Raw genomic sequence first — 15,621 nt, forward strand, 5'->3', positions numbered from 1 at the left:
CGAGCACAGCTGTTAGCTTATAACCTTCCAGATGTTAAGTCCCACTTGCTGTCCGAACACACTCCGTCCGGCCACTCCACTTTTGCAAGCCAGACTTGGGACCTCTGCTTGGCCGGCGGGCTGCCCCTCTGCCCCAGCTCCCTCCCTCCAGTCCGTGTATCCAGCACCACCTCTCCGCCCTCCTACCCTCTTCCATGGGCCTCTCCTCTGTGCTTGGCTCCAGAGAATCCGTTCTGCTAGTCTTCTGGCGGTTTTCTGGGTTATTTAGGCAGATGTAGGTGGAATCTATGTGACCAGCAGGAAAGGGTGAGCCCAGGGTCCTCCTATGCTGCCATCTTCCCCTCTTCCATGACAGTCATTAACATGTCTGTATGTCTTTTAATATCTGATGAAAATAAATCCTAGGTAACCTTAAATTTTTTTCCCATCTAGATTAGTGCTATTTTAGTTCAGTTAGCTTAGTCTAGTTAATTAAAACTACATTAAAATTAAGTTAGTTGCAAGTGTATATGTAAACTCTAGGACAAATGCTTAAGTAGGTTTCTTAATATAACTGATGATATGATGAGAGGAGAGGAAATGGAATCCTATGAAATGTACAATGAAAACCATAGAAGACAAAAAAGAGAAAGATTAAAAAGAAAAAACAGGACAATGAATAGAAGATAAAATTCAACATCAATTTATGATTAAAATTGCTCATCAAAGTGAGTTTAGAGGGAACGTACCTTAACATAATAAAGGCCATATATGGCAAGCTCACAGCTATCATACTCAAAGGTGAAAAACTGAGAGCTTTTTCTCTAAGATCACAAACAAGACAGGAAATCCATTACTGTTACTTTTATTTAACATAGTATTGAAAGTCCTAGCCAAAGAAATTAGGCAAGGAAAAAAAGGCATCCAATTGAAAGAAGTAAACAGTGATTATTTGCAAATATAGAAAACCTTAAAACTCTACCAAAAAAAAATAACTGCTAGAACTAATAAATTCAGTAAAGTTGCAGTGTACAAAATCAATATATAGAAATCTGCAGCATTTCTATACACTAATAACTAACTATCAGAAAGAGAAGTTAAGAAAACAATCCCATTTACAATTGCATTAAAAAGAATGAAATAGCTGGGAATAATTTTTTTAATTTTTTAAATGTTCATTTTATTTTTGAGAGAGAGAGAGGGCATGAGCAAGGAAGGGGCAAAGAGAGAGGGAGACACAGAATCTGAAGCAGGCTCCAGACTCCAGGCTTTCAGCACAGAGTGTGACCTGGGACTCAAACTCACAAACCACGAGTCATGATGTGAGTCGGAGTCGGACAGTTAACTGACTGAGCCACCCACGTGCCCCAATATCTAGGAATAAATTTAACTGAGAAGATGAGAAACCTGCACATTGAAACTATAAGATATTGATGAAAGAAACTTAAGATGACACAAATAAGTGGAAAGATATTCTATGACTGGAAGAATTAATATTGTTAAAATGCCCATATTCCCCTTCTAGACCAGGAGCTAAGATGGGAGAATAGTAGGGGGACCCTAGAATTGCCTTTTCCCTCAAACACAGCTAGATAAATGCCAAATCATTCTGAACACCCAGGAAATCAATCTGAGGACTGAGAGAACAAACTGCACAACTAGAGGGAGAAAAGAGGCCACATCATGGAAGGTAGGAGGTTCAGAGATGTGACTGGGGGGAGAAAAGAATCACCCATAATCACCCATGCAGTGGAGGGGAGGAAGCCCTGATCAAGGAGAGAGGAAAGAGAGATAAAAAACAGGGTGCAGGGCATTGCACAATAAAAACACATCCCCCAAATCACAGATGGGCAAAACAAGAGGGACTGATGATTGCAAGTTTTTACAAGCAGCATAGCCCAAAGTCTTAAGTTTTATAAGTCCACACCATCACAGGGTGGAGTCTGGTGGGTATAGAGGTGCTCCAGTGGAGAAGGGGTACAGAGGCCCTGGAGCAGATAGCGTGGTCTGAATATCCCCTGGGTCCCACTGGAAGGGACAGTGCCCCTTCTTAGAGTGCATTTGGGAAAGATGGCACTGCTTTTCTGGGGACAATAGAGCTGGTGGGCACCATTGAGCTTCCCCATTCATTAGCATAGGAACAGAGGCACCCGCTGAGGGCAGCTAACCTGAACTCTGGCTTTGTGCTGTTCTTTACCATAAACTCCAAGCCCCTGTACATTCACGCGACTTGTCTTCTGGGACAAACTGGCACCAGCCACAGCACAGCAAGACCTCCCCCAAAAGATCAGCACAAATCTGTGCTGCAGTGGGTCCCTAAAATTTGAAGTTTTGAAACACAGCTCGTGTGCCAGAGATAAAACAGAGGAGCACTGTTATACTAGGTGGGCAGATGGCTCAGACAAAGACAGGGTGAAGTAAAAGATCTGAAGGATGCCTGGGACAATTGAGGGGAGGTTATTTGCTCTTCTGTGGGGAATTCCTGAACAGTGGTGGGCATGAACTCCCCTCTCCAAGATGATAGAGCTGGCTGACACAATTTCTACCCCTGCCCATCAGCACCGATGGACTTCAGTGAATGGTGCACACTTGTCACCACACAGTGGACAAGGTCCAAATAATACCTGCTGCAGACAAGGAAAAACCCTTCAGAGGACTGATCAGTAGTTAAGAGCAGTGAAAACACAACAGCAAAGTGCACATAGCATATACCAGAAACACTTCCTGAAGTGCAAGGCCCTGGACAGTATATGAGTTCATATCTACCAGTAATCACTCTGAATGTAAATGGATTAAATGCTCCAATCAAAGGACATATGGTATCAGAACAGATTTAAAAAAATGAAACCCATCTATATGGTGCCTACAAGAGACTCATTTTAGACCTAAGACACCTGCAGAGTGAATGGGAAGGGATGGAGAACCATCTATCAAGCTATGAGACATCAAAAGAAAGCAGGAGTAGCTGTACTTATATCAGACAAACTAGATTTTAAACAAAGACTGGAACAAGAGATGAAAAATGGTACTATATCATAATAAAGGGGTCTATCTGTGAAAACATGGAGCTTGCGTGAGATTCTCTCTCTCTCTCTCTCTCTCTCTCTCTCTGCCTCTCTCCCCACTCACACTTTCTCTCTCTCTAAAAAAAGTAATAAATAACAAATACAAAACTCACTGATATCAATACAGTAATAGTGGGGACCTTAACACCCCACTACAACAATGGATAGATCATCTAAGCAGAAAATCAAAAAAGAAACAATGGCTTTGAATGACACACTGGACCAGATGGACTTAACACATATATATCATCCTAAAGGAGCAGAATACACATTTTTTTCTAGTGCATATGGGACATTCTCCAGAAGAGATCATATGCTGGGTCACAAATCAGGCCTCAACAATACAAAAAGACTGAGGTCATAACATGCATATTTTCTAACCAATATGCTATGAAACTTGGAAGTCAACCACAAGAAAACATTTGGAAAGCCCAAAAATAAATGCAGGATAAAGAACATCCTACTAAAGACTTAATGGGTTAACCAAGAAATTAAAGAATAAATAAATACATGGAAACCAATGAAAATGAAAACACAACGGTCCAAAACTTTCAGGATACAGCAAAAGCAGTCCTAAGAGGGAAGTATATAGCAATACAGAGCTTTCTAAAGAAGAAGGAAAAGTCTCAAGCACACAACCTAACCTTACACCTAAAGGAGCTAGAAAAGGAATAGCAAATAAAGCCTAAATCCAGCAAAAGAAGGGAAATAATATAAACTAGAGAAGAAATAAATGACATAGAATTTTTAAAAAGTATAAAAGATCAATGAAGCTAGGAACTGGTTGTTTAAAAAAAATTAATAATATTGATAAACCCCTAGCCAGACTTACCAAAAAGAAAGAGAAAGGATCTAAATAAGTAAAATCACAAATGAGATAACATCACAGAAGTACAATTAATTATGAGAATATTATGAAAAATTATATGCCAACAAATTGAGCAATTAGAAGAAATGGAAAGAATTTTCCATAGAAACATATAAACTACCAAAACTGAAACAAGAAGAATAGAAAATTTGAACAGATCCATAACTAGCAAAGACTGAATAAGTAACCAAACATTTCCCAATAGACAAAAGTCCAGGGACAGATGGCTTCCTGGAGGATTTATACCAGAAATTAAAGAAGAAATAATATCTGATCTTCTCAAACTGTTCCAAAACGTGGAAATGGAGGGAAAACTTCCAAACTCATTCTCCAAAGCCAGAATTACCTTCAATCCAAAACCAGACAAGGACTCCACTAAAATAGAAAATTATGGGGCCAATATCCCTAATTAATATGGATGCAAAAATTTCTAACAAGATAATAGCAAATCATATCCAACAGTACATTAAAAGAATTACACACCACAATCAAATGGGATTTAGTTGTAGTCTGCAAGAGTGGTTCAATATTTCCAAATTAACCAACGTGATACACCACATTAATAAAGAAAGAATAAGAACCATATGATCCTTCAATAGATTCAAAAAAGAATTTGACAGAATGCAGCATCCATTCTTCATAAAAACCCTCAACAAAATAGGGATACAGGGAACATACCTCAATATCATTAAAGCCATATACAAAAAACCCACAGCTAACATCATCCTCAATGGGGAAAACCTGAGAACTCTTCCTCTATGGTCAGGAACAAACCTGATATCCACTCTCACCACTGTTACCTAACATAGTACTGGAAGTCAGCAATCAGACAAAAAAAAGAAATAAAAGGCATTAAAATCAGCAAGGAAGAAATCAAACTTTCACTATTTGTAGATGACATGATACTCTATATAGAAAACCCAAAAGACTCCACTAGAAAATGTCTAGAACCAAAACATAAGTTCAACCAAATCACAGGATACAAAATCAACATACCAAAACTGTTGCACTTCTATACACCACTAATGAAACAGAAGAAAGAAATCAAAGAATCAATCCCATTTATACTTGCACCAAAAACCATAAGATACCTAGGAATAAACCTAACCAAAGAGGTAAAGATCTGTCCTCTGAAGAATATAGAACACTGATGAAAGAAACTGAAGATGGCACAGAGAAATGATAAAACATCCCATGCTCATGGATTGGAAGAACAAATATTGTTAAAATGTCTATACTACCCAAGGCAATGTACACATGTATTGCAATCCCTATCAAAATACCAATAGCATTTTTCACAGAGCTAAAAAAAATAAACCTAAAATTTGTACGAAATCACAAAAGACCCCAAAGAACTAAAGCAATCTTGGAAAGGAAAAGCAAAGCTGGAGCATCACAACTCCTGACTTCAAGCACAAAGCTGTACTCATCAAGACAGTATGGTACTGGCACAAAAACAAACATGTAGATCCATGGAATAGAATAAAACCCTGAAATGAAACCACAACCCTATGGTCAATTAATCTTCAACAAAGCAGGCAAGAATATCCAATGGAAAAAAGACAGTGTTTTCAACAAATGGTGTTGGGAAAACTGGACAGCGACATGCAGAAGAATGAACCTGGACCACTTTCTTACACCATACACAAAAATAAACTCAAAATGGATGAAAGACCTAAATGTGAGATAGGAAATCATCAAAATCCTAGAAGAAAACACAGGCAGCATCCTCTTTGACCTCAGCTCTAACAACTTCTAGTATGTAGTAAGATACATCTCCAGAGGCAAGGGAAACAAAAGCAAAAATGAACTATTGGGACCTCATCAAGATAAAAAAAAAAAAAAGAAATCTTCTGCATATCAAAGAAAATAATCAATAAAACTAAAAGGCGATCCATGGAATGGGAGAAGATATTTGTAAATGACACATCTGATAAGGGGTTAGTATCCAAAATCTATAAAGAACTTATCAAATTCAACAAGCAAAAAACAAATAATCCAGTTAAGAAATAGGCAGAAAACCTGAATAGCCATTTTTCCAAGAAAGACTTAACAGACACTACCAGACACATGAAAAGATGATCAACATCATTCATCATCACAGAATTACAAATCAAAACTATGATGAGATACCACCTCATACCTGTCAGAATATCTAAAATTAACAATACAAGAAAGAACAAATGTTGGCAAAGATGTAGGAAAAGGGGAACCCTCTTACACTGTTGGTGGTAATGCAAACTGGTGCAGTCCTTCTGGAGAACAGTACGGAGGTTTCTCAAAAAGTTAAAAATAGAACTACCCTATGACCCAGCAATTGTACTACTAGGAATTTACCCAAATGATACAAAAATAGTGATTCACAAGGACACATGCACCCCAACGTTTATAGCATCGTTATCAACAATAGCCAAATTAGTAAAAGAGCACAAATGTCTATCAACTGATGAATGGATAACAAAGATATGGTATATATTTACACAATGGAATACTACTCGGTGATCAAAAAGAATGAAAATTTGCCATTTGCAACGACATGGATGGATCTAGAGTGTATTATGCTAAGCGAAATAAGTCAGTCAAAGCAAGACAAAGACCATAAGAGAGTCTTAACCAAGGACAAAAAACAGAGTTGCTGGAAGGGAGATGGGTAGGGAATGGGCTAAATGGGTGGTGGGTATTAAGGAGGTCATCTGTTGTGGTGAGCACTGGGTGTTATCTGTAAGTGATGGTTCACTAAATTCTACTCCTAAACAAATATTATACTATATGTTAGCCAACTAGAATTAGATAAAAACTGAAACAAAAAAAACATAAGTACCAAAAAGAAAAAGTTGTCTATGAATCAAGAATTCAGCTTTCACCATACACTGTATCTGCCAGCACCTTGATGTTAGACTTTCTTGCATCCAGAATTGTGACAATATTGGTTGTTTAAGCTCTCCCTCAAAAAAGAGCAATGGTGGAAGCATCAAACTTACTGTTTTCAAACTATATGGTAAACCTATAGTAATCAAAAAGTGTTAGTGCCATAAAAACAGACTCAAAGACCAGTGGAACAGAACAGATAGCCCAGAAATAAACCCTTCCATGTATATGGTCAACTAATATTTATCAAGGGAGCTGAGAACACTCACTTGAGAAAAGATAGTCTCCTCAGTAAATTATGTTGGGAAAACTGGATATTCACATGCAAATAACAAAACTGGATCTCTATCTCATACTACTTCCTAAAATTACCTGAAAATGAACTAAATACTTAAACGTAAGAAGTGAAATCATAAAACTCCTATAAGAAAGCATAGTGAAAAATATCCTTGACATTGGTCTACACAATGATTTTATGGATATAACACAAAACCACAAAAGCAAAAATAAGTAGTACTTATTTAACATAAAAGGTTCTGCACAGCAAAATACCAATCAATAAAATGAAAAGGCAACCTAGATATTGGGAAAAATATTTTCAAACTATAGATTTGATAAGGGGTTAATATTCAAAATATATTAGGAACACATACAGCTCACCACCAAAACCCAAATAATCTGATTAAGAAATGGTCTAAGAACCTGAAGAGACATGTCTCCAAAGAGGATATTCAAATGGCCAACAGGTACGTGAAAAGGTACATGGTCAGCATCACTAATCATCCAGGAATTACAAATCAAAACCACAAGAGATATCACCTCACACCTAATAGAATCACTATTATCTAAAAGAAAATAGATAATAAATGCTGGTGGAAAAAATGGAACCCTTGTACACTGCTGATGTACATGGGTACCACCACTATGGAAAACAGTGAGGAGATTCCTGAAAAAAGTAAAAATAGGTCTATCATATGAATCATAAATTCCACTTCTGGGTATATATCTGGAAAAAATAAAACCCTTTGCCTCAAGGAGACATTTTTACCCCATGTTCACTGCAGCCCTATTCACAATAGTCAAGACATGATAACAACCTAAGTGTCCACTGATAGATGAATGGATAAATAAATTGTGATATATATTCATATATACATAATATTCAGTCATAAAAAAGGAGGAAATCCTGCCATTTGTGACAACATGTATGAATCTTGAGAGCATTATGTTAAGTGAAATAAGACAGAGAAAGACAAATATTGTATGATCTCCTCATATGTGGAGTCTAACACAACCAAAATCCTAGAAATAGAGAACAGAGTGGTGGTTTCTAGGGGCAGGAATAAGTGCCAATGGTTAAATAGTACAAACTTCTAGTTTCTGAAGATGCAATGTACAGCATAGTGACTATAATTAACAGTACTGTATTGTACATTTGCAAGTTGCCAATAGAGTAGATCTTAACGGTTCTTACCACACACACACACACACACACACACACACACACACACAAGGCAATTATGTGAGATGTGATGGATATGTTCACTAACCTAACTGTGGAAAACATTTCACAACATAGACATATAAAAAATCATTATGCTGTACATCTTAAACAATGATATATGCAAAATTATATTTCATTAAAGCTGGAAAAAATAATGGATCTCCTATATAAATTCATCAAGGTCATATGTAAAAAATATATATAAATAGACCACATATATATACACTAGCAGTGAAAAATTGGAAGATAAATTTAAACAATACCAGTTGCAACAGCATCAGAACATATAAAATCTCTATGAATAAATTTAGCAGATGTATGAAATCTCTACAGAGAATTTTTTAAGGACATCAATAATGGAGACATAAACCATGTTAGTGGATGGGAAGATCCAATGTTGATAATATGTCATTTCCTCTAATTCATTCATAAATTATACACCATCCCAATCAAAATCTAAGCCTGTGTGTGTGTGTGCGAGTGCGTGTGTGTGTGTAACTAGAAAAGCTGGTTTTAAAATCTATATGAGAATGCAAAGTTATGTACAATGTAGTACTGACAAAGAACAAAGTCAGAGGACTTAAACTATCGTGATTTCAAGACATTTAATAAAGCCACAATATTCAAGGAAGTAATTTTTAATTTTAAAAAAACTTCTGGAATATTATGATTGGTAGCTATCTTTTTGAAATCTAATCTTCAAACTCTTTTTTGTTGGCACAATCAGAAATAATTTATTTTTATATTTATATTTTAATGTTATACTGATATTTTAATAGCATTCTTGCTTAACTCATGTATTCACCTTTTTATTTACAAATTCCTATTATAAAAATTCCAATCAAAACTAAAGTCTTAAAGAATGCCTCAGAAAAACATACATACTAACCACTTATACTCAATAATTATCGTCTGCTTTATTTGCTTCACACACACACACACACACACACACGATCTAAAAATTAGTCTTCAGCAATGAAACATTGTTTTCAAAGGAGAATTAACAACAACAATGAAGACCTGGACAATTTCTGATGGTCTTTCCTCAAGTTTTCACGGAGAGAAAACCAAAATGAGGCACTAAGAATAAACACAAATCCTTATGAAATGTATGATTGTTCTCTACCCATAGTAACAACCCCACAACTGTTATTGGATTTATCTAATCAATCAATATGTATTTCATAGGAATAATAACAAGTGAAGAACTGATTTTAATTTTTAAATGTTTTATTTATTTTTGAGACCGACGGAGAGAGAGAGAGAGAGAGAGAGAGAGAGAGAGAGAGAGAGAATCTGAAGCAGGCTCCACGCTCCAGGCTCTAGGCTCAGGGCTGTCAGCACAGCCCACAGACATGGGACTGGAACTCACAGACCGTGAGATCGTGACCTGAGTCGAAGTCGGATGCTCAACCGACTGAGCCACCCAGGCGCCCTAGAACTGATTTTAAATATCTGTCAATAGCAATTTGCTTCATTTTACTTGCTACTAAAACACAACCAATTGTGCAAACGGATCAGTAAAAAAAAAAAATCTTGGCGCAGACTTCTGAAGTACTTTTAGTTCCCTTCCCCATTTTTTATATAACTTGTAAAAGGAATATAATTCTGTAGAAGGAGATCATTTTTACTTTGCCAAAAAACAATAGTTATGAACATTTGATGGCTATTTCCTCCTCCAACAGTCTGCTCATCCCAAACATAATAAAGAATTGAATGCAATAAAAGTTACGTTAAAATAAAAAAAAGTCATGTAATAAAAAAGCACATGAATTTACACCAATTATTAATGTTGTAAGAAGTTGATATGTTTAATAATTAACATTAAAATTACATTGGTTATATAATAAATATTGATACAAGCATGCCACTGTTCAAAACAATTAAATTTTTACTTAGTCAAATATGTTTTTTAAAAATAATATGGCATTGTGATCAGTTTAAAGTTGTTGTGTTTTTAAAAGCAATTATATAGTTTAGTATTAATGCTCCAATTTAGCAATATAAAAACTATTAAAGGATGATTACACTAATATACTTATTCATTTAAAATATTTAGAAAATTTTAAAACATGAAAATATGAGGATTTGGAAAATAATTACATACCAGAGCAACTCCTACAGCATAATTCTTATTACATATTTTCCCAGGAAATGTGGCTCCTATAAAAGTAGGATGTTTCTTGAAGCTAAAAAATAATAATTTTCCTCAGAATTGCATTTAAGAATGGTATTATTAATGATAATCATTTTCATAGCAACAATTATTAAACAATTACTATGTCCTAAGCACTATGCTACTCTGAATTAAACTATTTAAATATATGTTTTTCAAATCGTCAATGTTAAGAATATTTAGATATTTTGTAAATTGTAAATTTAATAAACTTCCAGAAGTGTAATAAGGATAAGGCCTAATAGCTTATGCAAAAGGCTACTGCACTAACGTTTATAGTTTTTATTCTGGTTTCCTGTACATTCAGTTTTCTGTGATCTCCTTATTCACTTATCCATTAAAGATGCATAGATTTTTCTGTGCATTAGATTCTAGAGCATGTATAAATTCTATATATTGATGTTATTTAAAAAACAAATGGAGACAAAAATGTAGAGAGAGCAAGTAGTATAACAAGGAAAGCCAAAGAAATTATATCACTCATCATTAACCTTCTTTAGTTATTTCAGGATTTTCATGTAATTTTACTTTTATCAGGTCATTTTATGTCAGTTGATAAAAGTTTTTAAGTCTTGCCTCACACTAGCTCCTTGAAAACAAGGACTTCTAAATTTACATGTTTTTCCCATCCCATGGTGTCTATCAAATTTATAGGACACAGTATATATTCATTAAATGCTTATTTTCATAATTAACATATGAAATCATTTTGGGTTATTCGTTTAATGCTATACAAAAATGGAATACTATACTCACGCAAATAAGTATGCAGTCTGATGAGGTTGGGAGACATGTTTGTATTTCCATTCTAAAAATCTAGATAATATAATATTAGGATTCCCTGTAGTAGAAATTTTGTTTTTATTTGACCAGATTTCTATGGAAGATATTACAACAGTCAGTTTTAACTGTGAAAGTATCTAAAAAAATAATAATAATAAATTTTAATTAAATTATATTAAACTTTCATAAAAATGCATATGACATTTAATGCAGTATTTTGATTATAGGAACTTCAACAGTACAACAAAATATTATACACATCAATTCATATTACCTACACTTTTACAAAATATATAAACAAAATACATAAAAACTTACAGTGTTAACAAAGCCAATTATCTGAATAATCTTCTGTGTTACAACCTTTATATCAGAGCCCATGTAATCAAACTGAAAAAGATAAATTATTTTTAAAAACTAGTGGATGCCATCAAGAAAATATCGCATACCTTTCACCTATACAATGTGCTATATTCAAAAGTAGCCACAGGACTATATTCTAGTTGAAATCTAGGAAATCAATATATATATAATATATAATTAAATAAAATAATTTATAACTTAATGTATATAATAAGTAAATAAAAATATTTAATAACATGACTTTAATGTTTAATGCACTCAACTTGTGGCATTATTTATTATTTATGAAAATTTAATCATATGTTTTTGATGTGGTATTTTAAAATGTACTTATTCTAAAATAATAACATGTAATCACAAACCAAAACATATAAGCATGAAGTGGGGGAAAATACTTTTTTTGGAGGGGTAGGAGAGCCTTAATGAGAGGTTCACTTTTAAAGTGATTCTGGATAATGTGTTTGGAAATATTCTTTCTCATCACCAATAAGCTCTTTCTATGTCTAACTGCCTAAAAATGCCAAGACAATATTAAACAACAATGGTGATATCACCATTGTGAGCTTTGCTCTGGATTTTTCATTGGAAAATTTCATAAATTTCATCATTAGGTGGTATTCAGTTTATGAGTATTCTAGATCATGTTGAGAAAAAACTATTTATATATCTCCCTATTTACTAGAATTTTTATTAAAAATGGAGTTGAATTTTTATCAGCAGCATTTTGATAATGATTGATAATTACTTTTGTCTTCTGACCTATTGATGCAATGCATTTCATTAATATGTTACTTAACACTAAGCCATCATATTCCTTGATCAAAACATTACATTCTATTAATATGCTATTAAAATTAATACTGCTTTAATATGGACATGTTGCTCATGTGTTTTTATGTGTGTACACACTTCATCATAATGTAGCAAATGAATGTTGCTTAGTAATTATTATAGCACTACTTAAAATTAAGTTGTATGTTTTTCATATACCCTAAAATTGTAGTAGTATATGAACTATGTTTTCCCAAACACTTAAAAACTTTCCTTTAAAACTATCTATACCTAACACTGGCAACTGAATCTATTAAAATTCTTTTTTTCCATATTTTTTGTGACACAACTTATATATAACATTATGTAAGTTTAAGGTGTACAACATGATGAATTTGACTTAAATTCGTATCTCCTTTGGAGAATTCATCAAATTTGCATTTGTTTGTTTTACTCTTCTCCAAGGCCATAGTTATATCATCTTGATCGTTTCTAAACCATGTTTTTTTTTCTTTTTGCTTAATAGCACTTTCTACCCACTTATTTTTGTTTTCAATAACCAGCTCTTAGATTTACTTATTTATTTTAATGTTCCTGTGGTTCAACTTATTAACTATTGTCTGCTTGCCTCACATTCCTCTTGCTTTACAGTTTTAGAACGTAAGTCTTGGTACAATTCTCTGTGGTAGCCATTCTCCCTCGTAACCAATATTCAGCTCTCTTCTCGTCCAGGAATGCTTCCTTTTTAAATATAAGCAGGCCAGTTCACTTTGGACAATGGAATGAGGACAAAAGTGATAAATGTCACTTCTGAGAGAAAGTATTTCCCTACTGTGGCTCATGTCTGTCTGGTCTGTTCTTCTATTGACTTAGAAAATGGGAGAAAAAAACTATCAATGTAGAAATGCCAAAAAACCTAAACATTCTGGAATGCTGAGCCAACGCATGGAAGACAGCTGCCCAAAGAGCCACCCAGACCCATAGCTGATGTTGCATGAAAAAAAATAAACTGTGTTTAGCCATTAGGATTTTTTTTATCATAGTGCCACCAAGTTTGCCGTGACTGATACATATGCTCCAAAATTTTTAAATATTGTATGGAACTCATTAATTTCTAAACACCCTATATAGTTTTGTGTTTCCACCTTGAAAAAGTCACTTATGGTAGTATTTAAAATTTTTCATTCTATTATTATATCTCTTTTTATTCCTTATTGTTTTAGTGTATTATGATGGAGTTTTGGCGTATCAGCTTTTAGTTTTACAAAATTACTGGTGTTTTCCCTGTGACCTAGAAATGACTACCATTGAATGTATGTGTCATTCACTCATAAGGTACAAAGGTTTAGTGTTAAGTAAAGCTGGTTGATAAATAATTTGATCTTTGTATGTTAAAATTTTTTTCTATCTGTTAGAGGCTAAGAAAAATGCCTTAATGTGTTCCACTATAGTTTTGACATTTATTACTTTCTTCTGAATATTTCCAGAGGTTTTGTTTTTATAGTTTATTCATAACTCGTCAACTAAGTATTCATCATTAGAAATGCTTTGTTAGGGGTGCCTAGATGGTTCAGTTCGTTAAGCATCTGACTTCAGCTCAGGTCATGATCTCATGGTTTGTGGGTTCAAGCCCCATGATGGGCTCTATGTTGACAACTTGGAGCCTGGAGCCTGCTTCGGATTCTGTGTGTGTGTCTCTCTCTCTGCCCCTCCTCCACTTGTGCTCCGTCTCTCTCTCTCAAAAGTAAATAAACATTAAAAAAATTAAAAAAAAGAAATTCCTCTTTAATTTGAATTATAGCTTTCAATATAAAATATCCTCATTCTTCTACTTTAAGTATCTTAAATTTTACTTTATCTGTTAGTAATACCATCTTCATTATCTTTTGACTGCCAATCCTGGCATATTTTTGATGGTCTTTTAAAAAATGTTCTATACATAAAAAATAATAAATAATAATAATGATGTTTTATACTTACAAAAAGCATTTAAAAAATGGGGTGCCTGGGTGGCTCAGTCAGTTAAGTCACCTTGACTCTTGATTTCAACTCAGGTCAGGATCTCACAGTTCATTGAATCGGGCCCTGCATCAAGCTCTGCACTGGCAGCATGGAGCCTGCTTGGGATTCTCTCTCTCTCTCCTTCTCTCTCTGCCCCTTCCCTGCTCTCTCTCTCTCTCAAAAATAAATGAATAAAATTAAAACAATAAAACATTAAAAAAGTTTTATACCTAACACTTCCATTTTGTTTAAGCTGTCTCATAAATGTCACATAACCTGAGATTCTCTGTACTTTAAAAGGGATATTTATCACACTCACAATATTGTAATCAATAAAGCTGACCTATAATTTTCTTTTTATTATTCATGTCCTCATGGTATTTTCTTTTGACTCTTTCTATATTATCTGAGAATATTTTGAAGTTATACATTCAAGATTGTATATTCAGATATGTTTAAATATTGTAAAAAAAAGTTTCTCCATTTTTATCAACTGCACTCACCTACATAAGAAGACCTCAACCCCTGTGAGGTGACAATAAAAAAATTTTAAGACTTATTAGGATTCAACTCTTTTTTTTGAAATGCTTAATATAAATTCTCACTAGGAATTTGCTGAATATGATTATGTAAATGATGAAACCCAATACCCTACCAAGTCATTAGAGGAAATACTGCATTTCTCTTTCTTTTTGACTTAGTGATAAAATCTGTGTAAATAATTTTCTTGAAATGAATGTTTGTTTGTTGTTACTCTACCCCAAAATTTTTAGGACAACTTTATTGAGGTATAATTTACATACAATAAAATTCAGTCATTCTAAGGAGTCATTAATTTTGATAATACCACTTACTTTTTATGGTGACAAAATTCGAACCTACAGAAAATTTAAAATTCAAAGACTACCCATTTATCCTTCACCTAGATTAATCTACTATTAATGTTGACACACTTCTTTATATATATTTTTATCATATGTGTCTATGGATGTGGGTCTGGGCATTCATTGTTCATTTTGCTAGACTATTTGATATTAAATTGCAAACACTTCAGCATGTAGTTCTTAAGAATAAGGATTTTCACCTGTGTGCAAGAAACTTAACATTAATTCAATAATATTAAATATATTGTATATATTTAATCTATATATCATATCTAATGATATTTAATATATAATGTTGAATACATAATATTCCCAGATAGTGAAGCCAATCTGTAGCCTTGCCCATTGCTGAGTACAGC

The 15,621-nt window shown here is 33.9% G+C and overlaps 1 protein-coding gene across 1 annotated transcript in view; it reads right to left on the reverse strand.

Annotated features, from left to right (window-relative positions):
- The window catches only part of LOC122473300 (disintegrin and metalloproteinase domain-containing protein 5-like), a 124,202-nt gene that overhangs the window by 70,534 nt on the left and 38,047 nt on the right, over positions 1 to 15,621 (reverse strand). Inside the window, exons 8-10 of the mRNA XM_043563664.1 lie at positions 11,562 to 11,633; positions 11,217 to 11,380; positions 10,392 to 10,473 (exon numbers count right to left, since the gene is read on the reverse strand). Of these exons, the coding sequence (XP_043419599.1) occupies positions 10,392 to 10,473; positions 11,217 to 11,380; positions 11,562 to 11,633 (318 nt within the window). The remainder of the gene's footprint in view (positions 1 to 10,391; positions 10,474 to 11,216; positions 11,381 to 11,561; positions 11,634 to 15,621) is intronic.

This window comes from Prionailurus bengalensis, chromosome B1 (genome assembly GCF_016509475.1).
Source record: "Prionailurus bengalensis isolate Pbe53 chromosome B1, Fcat_Pben_1.1_paternal_pri, whole genome shotgun sequence".
NCBI lineage: Eukaryota > Metazoa > Chordata > Mammalia > Carnivora > Felidae > Prionailurus > Prionailurus bengalensis.